Raw genomic sequence first — 10,720 nt, 5'->3', positions numbered from 1 at the left:
ATAGTTATATTGTAGATATATAATGAGATACATAGCCTCAACGTAACTAAGATATAACATCTGTTATATCACAGGTTACTTTTATGTTATATTGCAGTTATATTTTGTGTTTGCTGGGTAAACATTGGTTTACTCTTTCAGATTTATTTTTCAAAAGTGATACTAATTGAGAAACAGAATCGAAAGTAGAGTTCCACCTATCAAAATAAAAAATAAACCTTTATTAGTAAAATATTTTTGGAGAATACTTTTAGATCTAATAAAAATGAATAAAGACAGAAATAAATAAAGACATAATATAAAAAAGTAAATGTTTCACCTAGTGACAACAGGAGTTTTTAAGTAGACGCCGCACATTTCTTTAATTTTGTCAGCAACTTGGGTTGATTGATTCTGCTTATTCCATAACTTAGTTAGTTTAGCAAATGTCGTTCTATATACTTTTTTGTATTGTACGTCACTGTGTAATGCTTTTTCAGAATCTTTGGCTGCAATGAGATTCAATGTATGGCTTGCACATCTTTGATGTGGTGGAAGAATCAAATCTTCTAGACCTGCATTTTCTGCATCACCCGCAATTAATAATTCACTAATATCGTGAAATTCATCAGAGTCTTCTGAATCGTCACTTTTATTTTTCTCGAAAGTTCTAAAAAATTTATAATTATTAGTTTCAAGGCTTTTGCGTGGTCACTAATATCAACAGAATTATTTATAAATCAATGAAAAGACTTCCGGATGGATGTCGCATGCTGGAACAGCGTAATGTCAACGTTACAGTTTGCATTTTCAGGGCTAGGAGCTCTTATACTCATCAAAATTTAGACGTCGACATTATACGCTATTTCCAGCACGCGACATTCATCCGTAAGCCCTTTTCGTTTATTTGTAAATTTATTTGTAAATATCATTTATTTGTAAATTCATTTGTAAATATCATTTATTTGTAAATTTATTTGTAAATATCATTTATTTGTAAATATCATTTATTTGTAAATTCATTTGTAAATATCATTTAAAATAACACATGTTAATAAGAAAATATTATAAAATCTTACTGAAACGCCTTAACAAAGTTTGACCCATTATCGGTTGTTGTGCAGCATATTTTGTTCTGTATATGATATTCCAAACATATAGAATGAATGGCCTTCGCCAAAATATCATGTGTATGCTTTCCTCTGATTCTCCGGCAAGCTAATGCAGCTGACTCTCTTTTTAGAGTTTCAGAATTAATCCAGTGAACTGTTATTCCTAGATAACTTCTACAAAAAATACAAATTTTAATGAATTGAAAAAACCCTAAAGGAAAAAATATTTATAATAAAATTTTTGCACATTTTTATTACATATATACAGTACTCTCCATAAGTTTGGAAACACCTTACATTTTACAGTTAAACAATTGCGTAGCAGCGATCTGTGCAGATTTTTTGTGTGAATAAATCGTAAAATATTTAAATGACATTTTTATTTATGACAGATCGTTGCCATGCGATTGTTTAACTGTAAAATGTAAGGTGTTTCCAAACTTGTGAAGGGTACCGTATGCAATAAATAACAAATGTCCATTTATAAGACTGTTTTTAGTTATCACGATTAATAATATTTCAAATAATATACTGATAAAGATAAAAAACATCCCATTAAGTTTATATTCTTGCATGTTACGAATATCTAATTAAAGAATATTTCTTTAGAGAATCTTTCTCTTAAATTAAGAGGACTTTTTTGACAGATCTGTGTAGATTTTTTGTATGAATAAATTGTAAAATAAACGTAAAATATTTAAATGACATTTTTATTTATGACAGATCGCTGCCATGCAATTGTTTAACTGTAAAATGTAAGGTGTTTCCAAACTTATGGAGGGTAGTGTATTATACATATTTATAATAAAATAAAGATATAAAAAATTGTATTAATAACCTTTTTGCTTTACTCCATAAATCTGTCGTTGTTAATACTACTTCAACTTCTGCCAATTTATTTTCAACAGCAGTTTTCATTTTAAAATATGCTTGATTGACTTTTTCTTTTAATGTTTTTCTGCATATTATATTAATATTTGAAGGTATTCCAATTCTAACCAACTCAACAAACGTTGAACTGTCTACAATTGAGAAAGGCAGAACGTTTTCAACAATAAACCGCAGTATAGCGGTATCTAATTTTTTTTGAGTGACTGTAGAATTTCTGGAACTCCAATTTTCTAATATTTTTTGTTTCTTTGTCGTACAATTAGAGGTATCTTCATTTTGTCGTTTAGTATTTGCAAGTTCCAGTTTTGCTTTTTCAATATTTTTTAAATAATATGGATGCTTTGCCTATTTAAAATGTACATAATAAAATAATATATATTAGAAAAATCTTGATTAAATAAATAATTAATAAATTTCATGTTTTGTTAGATATAATAAAATGTAGGAAAGAGTAGATATAGTAAGACAGAAAATAATGCATATTTTTTACAAGTTATGTAAAGTCTAATAAATTTCAAATAATAAAGAAACATATTTAGAAACATGAGATAAAAAATACATGTATGAAAAACAAAAAATTAATTAGTCTTGCAAAAAAAGATTAAAACTTAAAAAAGCTAGCTTAAGAAGAAAGTTAACGCTATTAATACATTCATTCACATTTACACAAAAAATCTAAATATGTAATTGATTTTTTACGATTAAAAATTTTCTTATTATTAAAGTACAATTGTAATTAAGGAAAAAGTGCTTTTGTTATTTCATGCAAAATGTCTTTCTTTTATACCTACTCTTTTATGTTGCATCTTTGACTCAAAATATTTTTCAAAATTGTTTGGATTCCTTGAAAAATCTAAAAATCTGAAAATCTAAATTCAATTTTTTATATAGTTTAGTTTTATTATGTATTTTATTTTATATACTTTTTATATATATGATCACGACTTTCGGTATAAAGAAAAAAATAAAAAAATTATTTTTGCATACATATTTGTAAATATTTTAATCACACAAAAACATTTCATATCTAAATCACGTGTTTTCCATAAAAATAAATTATTTAAGATATTCTAAGTCTTATACTTTAATATCATATATCGATATATCATATTCTCAAGTATAATTGAATAGAAAATTCTAATGAAAAAGATCAAGATTACAATATTGTCTGAGTAGTTAAGCAGCACAATACAACTTAAACGCACATAAAATAGTAATACTTATTAACTTCAATTTCCTTATTCAGAAGCTTTTGTATTATAATTTTCTACTTTAATTAAGCTGTAGAGTTTATCATTATCATTATATGCGTTTTGAGAGTTATTACTACTTAAATATGAATATAACTTACATTTATGTGCTTTTTCAAATTTGCAGCAGAACTTTTACTTGCTTGAATAATTTTCTTACCTATACAAAGTTTACATGAAAAAGCGAAGTTTTTTTTCTTTACTGAGTTTTGGTTCAAACTTGTAAACTTCAGAATATGCTGGCCATGGCATTTCACATTCTTCCTCGTTAAGTAATTGAGATTCATCTCTCTCCTCATTTATTGAATTGCTTTCTGTCATTTTTCTATTTGTTTTGTTAATTATATTCTTCGTCGAATAGAATTGCAATACTTTTTTTTTACTTCCTTTTTCCTTTTATCTAGATAGCCACCTGTTGAAATAGATTTCGCAATATATTATCATTTTTTAAATAATAAACTAAAAATAAATAAATAACACCAAAATTTTAATGGTAACAGAATATTTTTGGCATGTAATTATTTCTTAAACTTATGACATATATTCAACACAAAACGCTATATTTATAATTAATAAGTAATATAAATATACTTACTTTACGACAATAATCACCAAAATTACCAATAAATGTGATCCACAAACCGGCCGGTTATTACCTAACCTAACCTAACCACAAACTGATTATTATTATCAATCTACACACGTGTGGTCTCTTGTTTTTTCCACTGTTTAATAATCAGTTTGTTACGCAGATATGATATACTCACTTTACGACAATAATCACAAAAGTGACCAATGAATTTGATCCACAAACAAAACCAACTAATTACTATCGATACACGAACACGTTATCTCTTGCCGTTTGCGTTTCCATTGCTTAATAAACTCGCTTTCCAGAATCACTTTTTCTAAGGCTCTGTAAGAGCAAGTATAATCGTCCGCCATTTTTCTTCCAACCGTATGTAAAGGTGCCTTTTCATGCTGACGCTCGACGCTCATTTTTAGCGTCAAAAGACGTCACGTGACCAAAATTGACGAATTGGTATCTTTATTTTTGGTGGTGTTGTAATTATTCACTTTTTCTGTTCCTGTTATTTTTTAATTAAACTGCATAGAAAATTTTCATCTGTAAAGTCCTTTTATGTTCTCGGACAATAAGCAGCTAAATGCGCATAAAAGGATAAGAATCTAGGTTATATTCTTTACAAATTTACTATCACATACCTAATACACGCATTAGCGTGAAATGGAACGATTTTCTGTCGCTTCATGCGCATCATGCGTGAATCGGAAAGCACCCACGCATTAAGGCGCAGGTACAATGGAGATTCGTAAGCTTAACTGTAAGATCTAACCGTAAGAAATCGCCTTCTATCGTTTACAATGGCAGCCTATAGTCGTAACGTAACTTAACGTAACGAACCGTAATTCCGTAACGTGAGTTTATGTTTATGTTGATTCTAACCTCTGTTATTTTAACTTTTACACAGTGCAGAAATTTCACTGTTTACTGATGGATATTCAGCGTATTAAAAAAATAACTCTTGTGGCTGTTAATTTGGCTACAATAATTCTGCAATTATTGCGGAAAAAAAATAAAAAGTTTTCAAAAAGAAGATATTGGGATCGACCAATGTTATTACAGCGGAAGCAAAAAGGTCATTTTTATACTCTCTTCTAATTTATTAAAAACAATGACGACGAGCAGTTTTTCAAGTTTACTAGAATGACTGTTCCACAATTTAAAAGACTATTAGAATTAGTGCAAGAATCTCTAGTAAAAAGAAGTATTCGAGAGCCTCTGTCACCAGAACATCGATTATGTATTACTTTGTAGTAAGTATATTTTGTAATACTTTCAATAATTAAATAATGTACGTATGTCTTTTTTGAACTGTCATAACATGAATATTTTATTTCGTAGTTATCTTGCTCATGGATGCAGTATGCAAACTGTTGCATGGAACTTTTACGTCTCAAAATCAACTGTGAGCAAAGTTATCCGTGAAACTTGCAAGATTATATGGGACAAGTTATCGCCTATATATTTGCCAAAACCTACTATGAATGACTTAAAAAGATACTCTCAAGATTTCCAAGAACTATGGAATATGCCGAATTGTTTCGGCGCGATTGATGGAAAGCACATCGTTGTACAAGCTCCTTATAATACTGGAACCAGTTTCTTCAATTATAAAAAAACGTTTAGTATCGTATTAATGGCAGTTTGTGACGCTAAGTACACTTTTACTCTGGTTGATGTCGGTGCTTTTGGTTCCCAAAGTGACGGAGGAGTTTTCAAAGAATCGGCTTTTGGAATAGCTCTCGATAACAACGAAATGGAAATACCAGACGACAATTGCTTACCAGAAACTGATACGAAGTTTCCATATTATATGGTTGCAGATGAAGCGTTTCCTTTAAAGAGCTACATTATGCGACCATATCCTGGAAACAATTTAAATAAAACACAAAAAATTTTCAATTATCGTCTTTCTCGAGCATGTCGTGTTATTGAAAATTCCTTTGGAATTCTGGCCAGTCGTTGGCGAATCTTTCGATCAACGATTATTGCACATGTTGATACCGCGGAATGGATTGTGTGTGCAGGATTATGTCTTCATAACTTTCTCCGGAAATCAGAATTAATTTCAAAACCAGAAAATGCTATGTACTGCCCTCCCAATTACGCTGATACATGGGACAAGAAAGGAAATGTCATATCTGGACAGTGGAGACAATACGACAAAAATATTATCTTTAAGAAGATGGGAAGAATGGGAACTAATAATGCTACACGAAAGAATGTTACCTTACGTGACACGCTTGCCGAATACTTAGTTTCTCCAGAAGGCGCAGTTTTGTGGCAAGAAGCATACATCACGAGAGGATCATTTTAATCCTACAATTCATGAAGATGTTTACTATTCATAACATTTACTATCGACATTATTTTGAATGTTTAGTATTCTTTTATTTTAAATAATTCATTAAATAATAATCTTATCAGGTATCACACATTATTTCTTTATTAATAAACTTTGGATAATAGCTACATTATAAGTCTCGATTATAAAATTGCCACTCGTTTACACATATGTGATAGAACTTAAATAATTATAAAACTAAAACTTATTTCTTTGGATAATATCACATTTTTTTCATTAATCACATTTATTTTTTATAAAAGTACCATTCTAATTGTAAAGCTTGAACTTATATATATTTCATTTTTATATAGTATATTTGTTGCAACTAATACCTATAGAAAAGTAATCACAGTTTCACGGTGGATCTACAATCTAACAATGATATATATATATATATATATATGTTCAAAACTTAACACAATTATTTATTTTTTATAAAATAAACTACAATAGCATAGAAAACAAAACTAACTTTCGGATAGAATCACAAAATTAAAAAATAAAATAAAATAAAAAATAAAATACTGTTTACTCTGAGTCAGATTCCAATTCTAGCATAATGGTATTAATCTTGGTACGACCGATTTTTTGCTTTTTCTTCGACATGTTCTTAAATTGACTGTATATAGTCATGCAAAAATTATAGGCAACATCATCGCATTTGTCAGTAGATTCACATAGTCCTTTCACACTTTGCAGTGCTTCAGAAACAACGTGTAATGCATCATCTTCGGCACTTACAGAGGTTTTTAGAGTTTTTTTTGTTTTGTTACTTACAATGTCTGTATGTGTTTTATTGAGAGCTGAAGTTTTGACATTCAATAAATTGGCATTATTTTCATTCGACGATTCCACTTTCAATATATCGTCTTCCGATTCTTTGAATTTATTTTTTACTTGCGTTTCAAGTTTAATTTTATTATTCCCCATATTTTGTAGATATTCGATTATATCTGACTCATCGGTCTCTAGCGTATCCCACATAGCAGATTCTTCAGATGATGACAAGGGTCTTTTTAAAACATTTCCACGTGTCCTGGAATAATTGGAAAATACTTTTTTTTACGTGCGTAGTTATCACCCTAACAGCACATATATCCCGAAGACGTTCGGAGAACATCCCGAGGATGTTCGAATGTTCTCTGGACATCCTCTGGATATCCTCAGAATGTATTTCGGATATGGTGTGCTATTAGGGCATGTAGTATGTATAATTTAATACATTATATTTAGCATAGTCGACTATCTTTAATTAAAAAATGTACAGATGCAGTAACTATACAGATGAGTCAATTTTTAGAAGACTGCAGCGTATAAGAATATAAATACATAATTTAATAAATTTCGTGAAAATACTTGAATGGGTAATAAATTACATACCTTCTACTTTTAATATGAGGTTCTAAGAATTGTAAAGCTTTATATAGATCACTAGGAGTAAACTGTTTTGAGGATCCTGAGCCAGATGGAAGTCCTGCTTTTAATAATCTTCTCTCGCGAGTAAAACGTTCTCGCAATTGGCTCCATCGATGTTCGCAGTCAGCAGCTGCATAATAATATATGTATGATTAAATTATAGTGCACATATATAACCGCTCTTGTATTACTATAGAATAAATAAACTAAATAAATTAATTAATTAAACTATGATAACACGATAACATATACGTACCTGTTGCATTCAATGCTTTTGCAATGCTACACCACGAATTTTGTGATTTTATTTTATCTTTATAATCAGGACTGCTTTTATTATATAAATGGAGACACTTCTCAACCAATTCAATTAAACATTGGTCCGTCGGATCCATTGTTATTTATTATAAATATTTATATTTGGTTATAAACATATAACCTCACACTCGTGCTGTATGTATCTAGAAGATACATTCTGAATCTAACCTCTTTTCGTTACCGTAACCGTAAAAGTTCAAATAAACCAACTTTTACGGTTACGGTTATGGTTATGGTTACGGATCTCCATTGTACCCGCGCCTTTAGCGTGAAATGGAACGATTTTCTGTCGCTTCATGCGCATCATGCGTGAATCGGAAAGCACCCTATCACTCACATACGCGCAATCCCACGAATCGAATTATTTTCGGAATAGTCGCAATTCTCTCTCGCGATTACGCACTCTCTCCACGTGGCTCGCAACTGCCACGTGCCGCATTCCGCGTTCCGCGCAGCCGCCAACCACAGCGCCGCAACACACGGCCTCGCCGACTGCGACAGCACCAGGGCCATCGAACACGCCGATCGATATCGAAAAATCGATGACTATAGGTCGAACCTTTCCTACGCAAGGTCTATATTTTGTCACGTAGTAACAAAGTGGGCGGGAATGTTCAAAACGCTGAAAAGGAGTTGCGATATAGAGAATTAATAATCATTGTTTCTGTCCAGCTGTAATTGTCGAGCTTGTCCTTATTCGGTTTTCTTTTGGTTTAAAAGGGCAAATGAGTAATAAATCGTCACGTCAGTTCTGTCAACAAAAACATCAAACAAAATAAATAGCTAACAGTCATCGCAACCGTCTCGCAGATATCGATATCACGAGAAACAAGCACGGCCGCATCACGTGGGCCTTTAAAGGCCAATCGATCGAGCGATCTAACTCCTCGCGCATGTCAGGAGCACGCGTACTCCGCGCAGACATGAGACGGCCAATTACACGCGGCGCCCTTGGGTCACCTCGACCAAGTTTTAAAACTATGAAAACTATTGGCGCTTTGCTATAGGGGAAGCTCCGTTGTCGAAACAATAAAAGGAGCTCAACCCGATCGCCGCCAGGCCTTTTTTGGCAATACCGCTTTCGCAACCGCATATCCGCTGAGTTATTATAACTGCTAAATTACCGCCGACAACCGCTCTCAATTGATACGATTTTGACATCTGAAAGAATTAATTGTTAGAAAAGTCATTAGTGTAATTATTGTAAATCTGTTTTCGTAAAATTAAACATTTCTTGTTACGTAACGTGGCTAATCTATTCTCTCCTGCTTTCCGTCGCTTCACTTTAGTCTTTTCTTCGCGCGCTCTCCAACAATTTGTTTTTATGAGCATACAAAAAAATACATACTTTTATTAATTACATCTTCGATATGAAAAACAAAATGTATATACTTGATTTCCAATACTGTCTAATTTAATTTAGTAGATACTTGAAATTTAAAGATAAAAAAAAGAAAAATTAAAAAAATTATAAGATGTTAATATTTAAATAATAAATTAATTACATATAACAATAAAATAAATAGATCTATATACATATATTATAATTAAATAAACTTGAACTATTTATTTTGTTAACTTACCTGTCATTTGTGGATGTTTTAGAAGGATGCTATTAGATTCTTCAGAGTATTCAGAGTCTTCAGAATTTTCATAATATTGTATCTTGGTCTTTTTTTTAACCATTTCGTCTTCTGAGAAAATAATTTTAAGTATGAATTAGTATATACTCTTTGTCAAATACACTATATTATATTATAGTGTATTTGACAAAGAATATACTTATGATATATATCCCAGACAGCACAGATAGATTCTGAGTATATACGCAGTATATCGCAAACGTAGATTGTGTATATCCCATCAATATTCGAAATACGTCCACGATATTTTGAGAAAGTACGGAGAATGTACTAATGTCTGCCCTAGAAGCCTACTCAGTATATACTGAGAATATTTCTTGATAATGTGATCAAAATATTTTGTTAATATACTTATGATATACCAAGAAATATTCTCAGTATATACTGAGTAGGCTTCTAGGACAAACATTAGTACGTCCTCCGTACATTCTCAAAATATCGTGGACGTATTTCGAATATTAATGGGATATATGTTTGCGATATACTGCGTATATACTAATAATCTACCTGTACTATATGGGATATATAGAGGATAGTTGAAATATATAGGTGTAAGATAAAAAGTAGATTCTTCATGTAAAAAATAAATAAAAATGTGAAATTATTTAGTGAAATTTATAAACAAAGCTTTAGACAAAAATTTCACACTTTTTATTTATTTTTATATGAAAAATATCTACTTTTTAATAGAAAAAGTTTCTCTCATTTTTATATCACATATATTGTACGTATATTTAATCGTTTTTATCACATATCGTTTTTTATCACACATATATATATATCGCATATATTTTTAATACACATATACATACATAATATTATATACTGCACGTAGTGAACATATAGTATATGTGGCCGGAGAAGAAAAATAATAATAATGAACAAATAATTATATACTTAACACATTATTTTAAATAAAGTTTCAAAATAAATTTAATAAAAGATTCGATCTTCGCATTCAAAGAAAAACTAAGATTATATATAATAATAAATCAAAATAAGTTTATAGTAAATATTAATAAACTATAATTCAATGTTTTTATATAATTTTTCTACATCATATTCTCTAGTCTTCTTGGGTTAATTCTCTTTACGAATTATAGACGAATTCAGAGTATAATCAAGAAAAAATAATGTACCAGTCTTTACATCCACGTATTTACTGGGTCAGAGAGCATATT

General features: G+C 30.3%; 2 protein-coding genes and 1 long non-coding RNA gene across 13 annotated transcripts in view; 1 reads left to right on the top strand and 2 right to left on the bottom strand.

The window, feature by feature from the left end:
* LOC145937748 (uncharacterized) overlaps positions 1 to 10,720 on the top strand; it is a 412,856-nt gene that overhangs the window by 58,315 nt on the left and 343,821 nt on the right. The gene's annotated exons all lie outside the window — the stretch shown is intronic.
* Positions 40 to 4,195, bottom strand: LOC145937651 (uncharacterized). 3 transcript variants are annotated; one of them, XM_083040849.1, is made up of 8 exons: positions 4,000 to 4,195; positions 3,828 to 3,898; positions 3,334 to 3,644; positions 2,774 to 2,851; positions 1,930 to 2,327; positions 1,059 to 1,265; positions 320 to 649; positions 40 to 197 (listed from the first exon to the last, which is right to left on the bottom strand). In XM_083040849.1, the coding sequence occupies exons 3-8, from the start codon at positions 3,529 to 3,531 to the stop codon at positions 98 to 100; spliced, it is 1,311 nt and encodes a 436-aa protein (XP_082896975.1). In that variant the 5' UTR covers positions 3,532 to 3,644; positions 3,828 to 3,898; positions 4,000 to 4,195; the 3' UTR covers positions 40 to 97. The 3 variants fall into 3 exon arrangements, with proteins under 3 accessions (XP_082896975.1, XP_082896965.1, XP_082896983.1); XM_083040839.1 differs by having other exon boundaries at positions 3,828 to 4,195; XM_083040857.1 differs by having other exon boundaries at positions 44 to 197; positions 3,393 to 3,644; positions 3,828 to 4,194.
* On the bottom strand, positions 6,533 to 9,592 carry LOC145937679 (uncharacterized). 2 transcript variants are annotated; one of them, XM_083040933.1, is made up of 4 exons: positions 9,480 to 9,592; positions 7,835 to 9,057; positions 7,543 to 7,708; positions 6,533 to 7,198 (listed from the first exon to the last, which is right to left on the bottom strand). In XM_083040933.1, the coding sequence occupies exons 2-4, from the start codon at positions 7,971 to 7,973 to the stop codon at positions 6,691 to 6,693; spliced, it is 813 nt and encodes a 270-aa protein (XP_082897059.1). In that variant the 5' UTR covers positions 7,974 to 9,057; positions 9,480 to 9,592; the 3' UTR covers positions 6,533 to 6,690. The 2 variants fall into 2 exon arrangements, with proteins under 2 accessions (XP_082897059.1, XP_082897049.1); XM_083040923.1 differs by lacking the exon at positions 9,480 to 9,592 and having other exon boundaries at positions 7,835 to 9,191.

This window comes from Prenolepis imparis, unplaced genomic scaffold (genome assembly GCF_030444845.1).
Source record: "Prenolepis imparis isolate NDT839.2.m4 unplaced genomic scaffold, iyPreImpa1.0 SCAF_1, whole genome shotgun sequence".
NCBI classification, from domain to species: Eukaryota; Metazoa; Arthropoda; class Insecta; order Hymenoptera; family Formicidae; genus Prenolepis; species Prenolepis imparis.
Note: the sequence above shows the minus strand (reverse complement) of the source record. Positions and strands in the feature narration are given on the sequence as shown.

What these genes read in the sequence shown, in the direction of transcription:
- LOC145937651 (XM_083040839.1), bottom strand. Translation starts at nt 3,531, where the DNA reads ATGAGGAGAGAGATGAATCTCAATTACTTAACGAGGAAGAATGTGAAA. An exon ending in TTATGGAGTAAAGCAAAAAG is followed by an intron (nt 1,266 to 1,929) that starts GTTATTAATACA and finishes TATTTTTTGTAG; the next exon opens with AAGTTATCTAGGAATAACAG. An exon ending in AAAACTCCTGTTGTCACTAG is followed by an intron (nt 198 to 319) that starts GTGAAACATTTA and finishes TTATTTTGATAG; the next exon opens with GTGGAACTCTACTTTCGATT.
- LOC145937679 (XM_083040933.1), bottom strand. Translation starts at nt 7,973, where the DNA reads ATGGATCCGACGGACCAATGTTTAATTGAATTGGTTGAGAAGTGTCTC. An exon ending in AAAAGCATTGAATGCAACAG is followed by an intron (nt 7,709 to 7,834) that starts GTACGTATATGT and finishes ATTATTATGCAG; the next exon opens with CTGCTGACTGCGAACATCGA. An exon ending in CCTCATATTAAAAGTAGAAG is followed by an intron (nt 7,199 to 7,542) that starts GTATGTAATTTA and finishes CAATTATTCCAG; the next exon opens with GACACGTGGAAATGTTTTAA.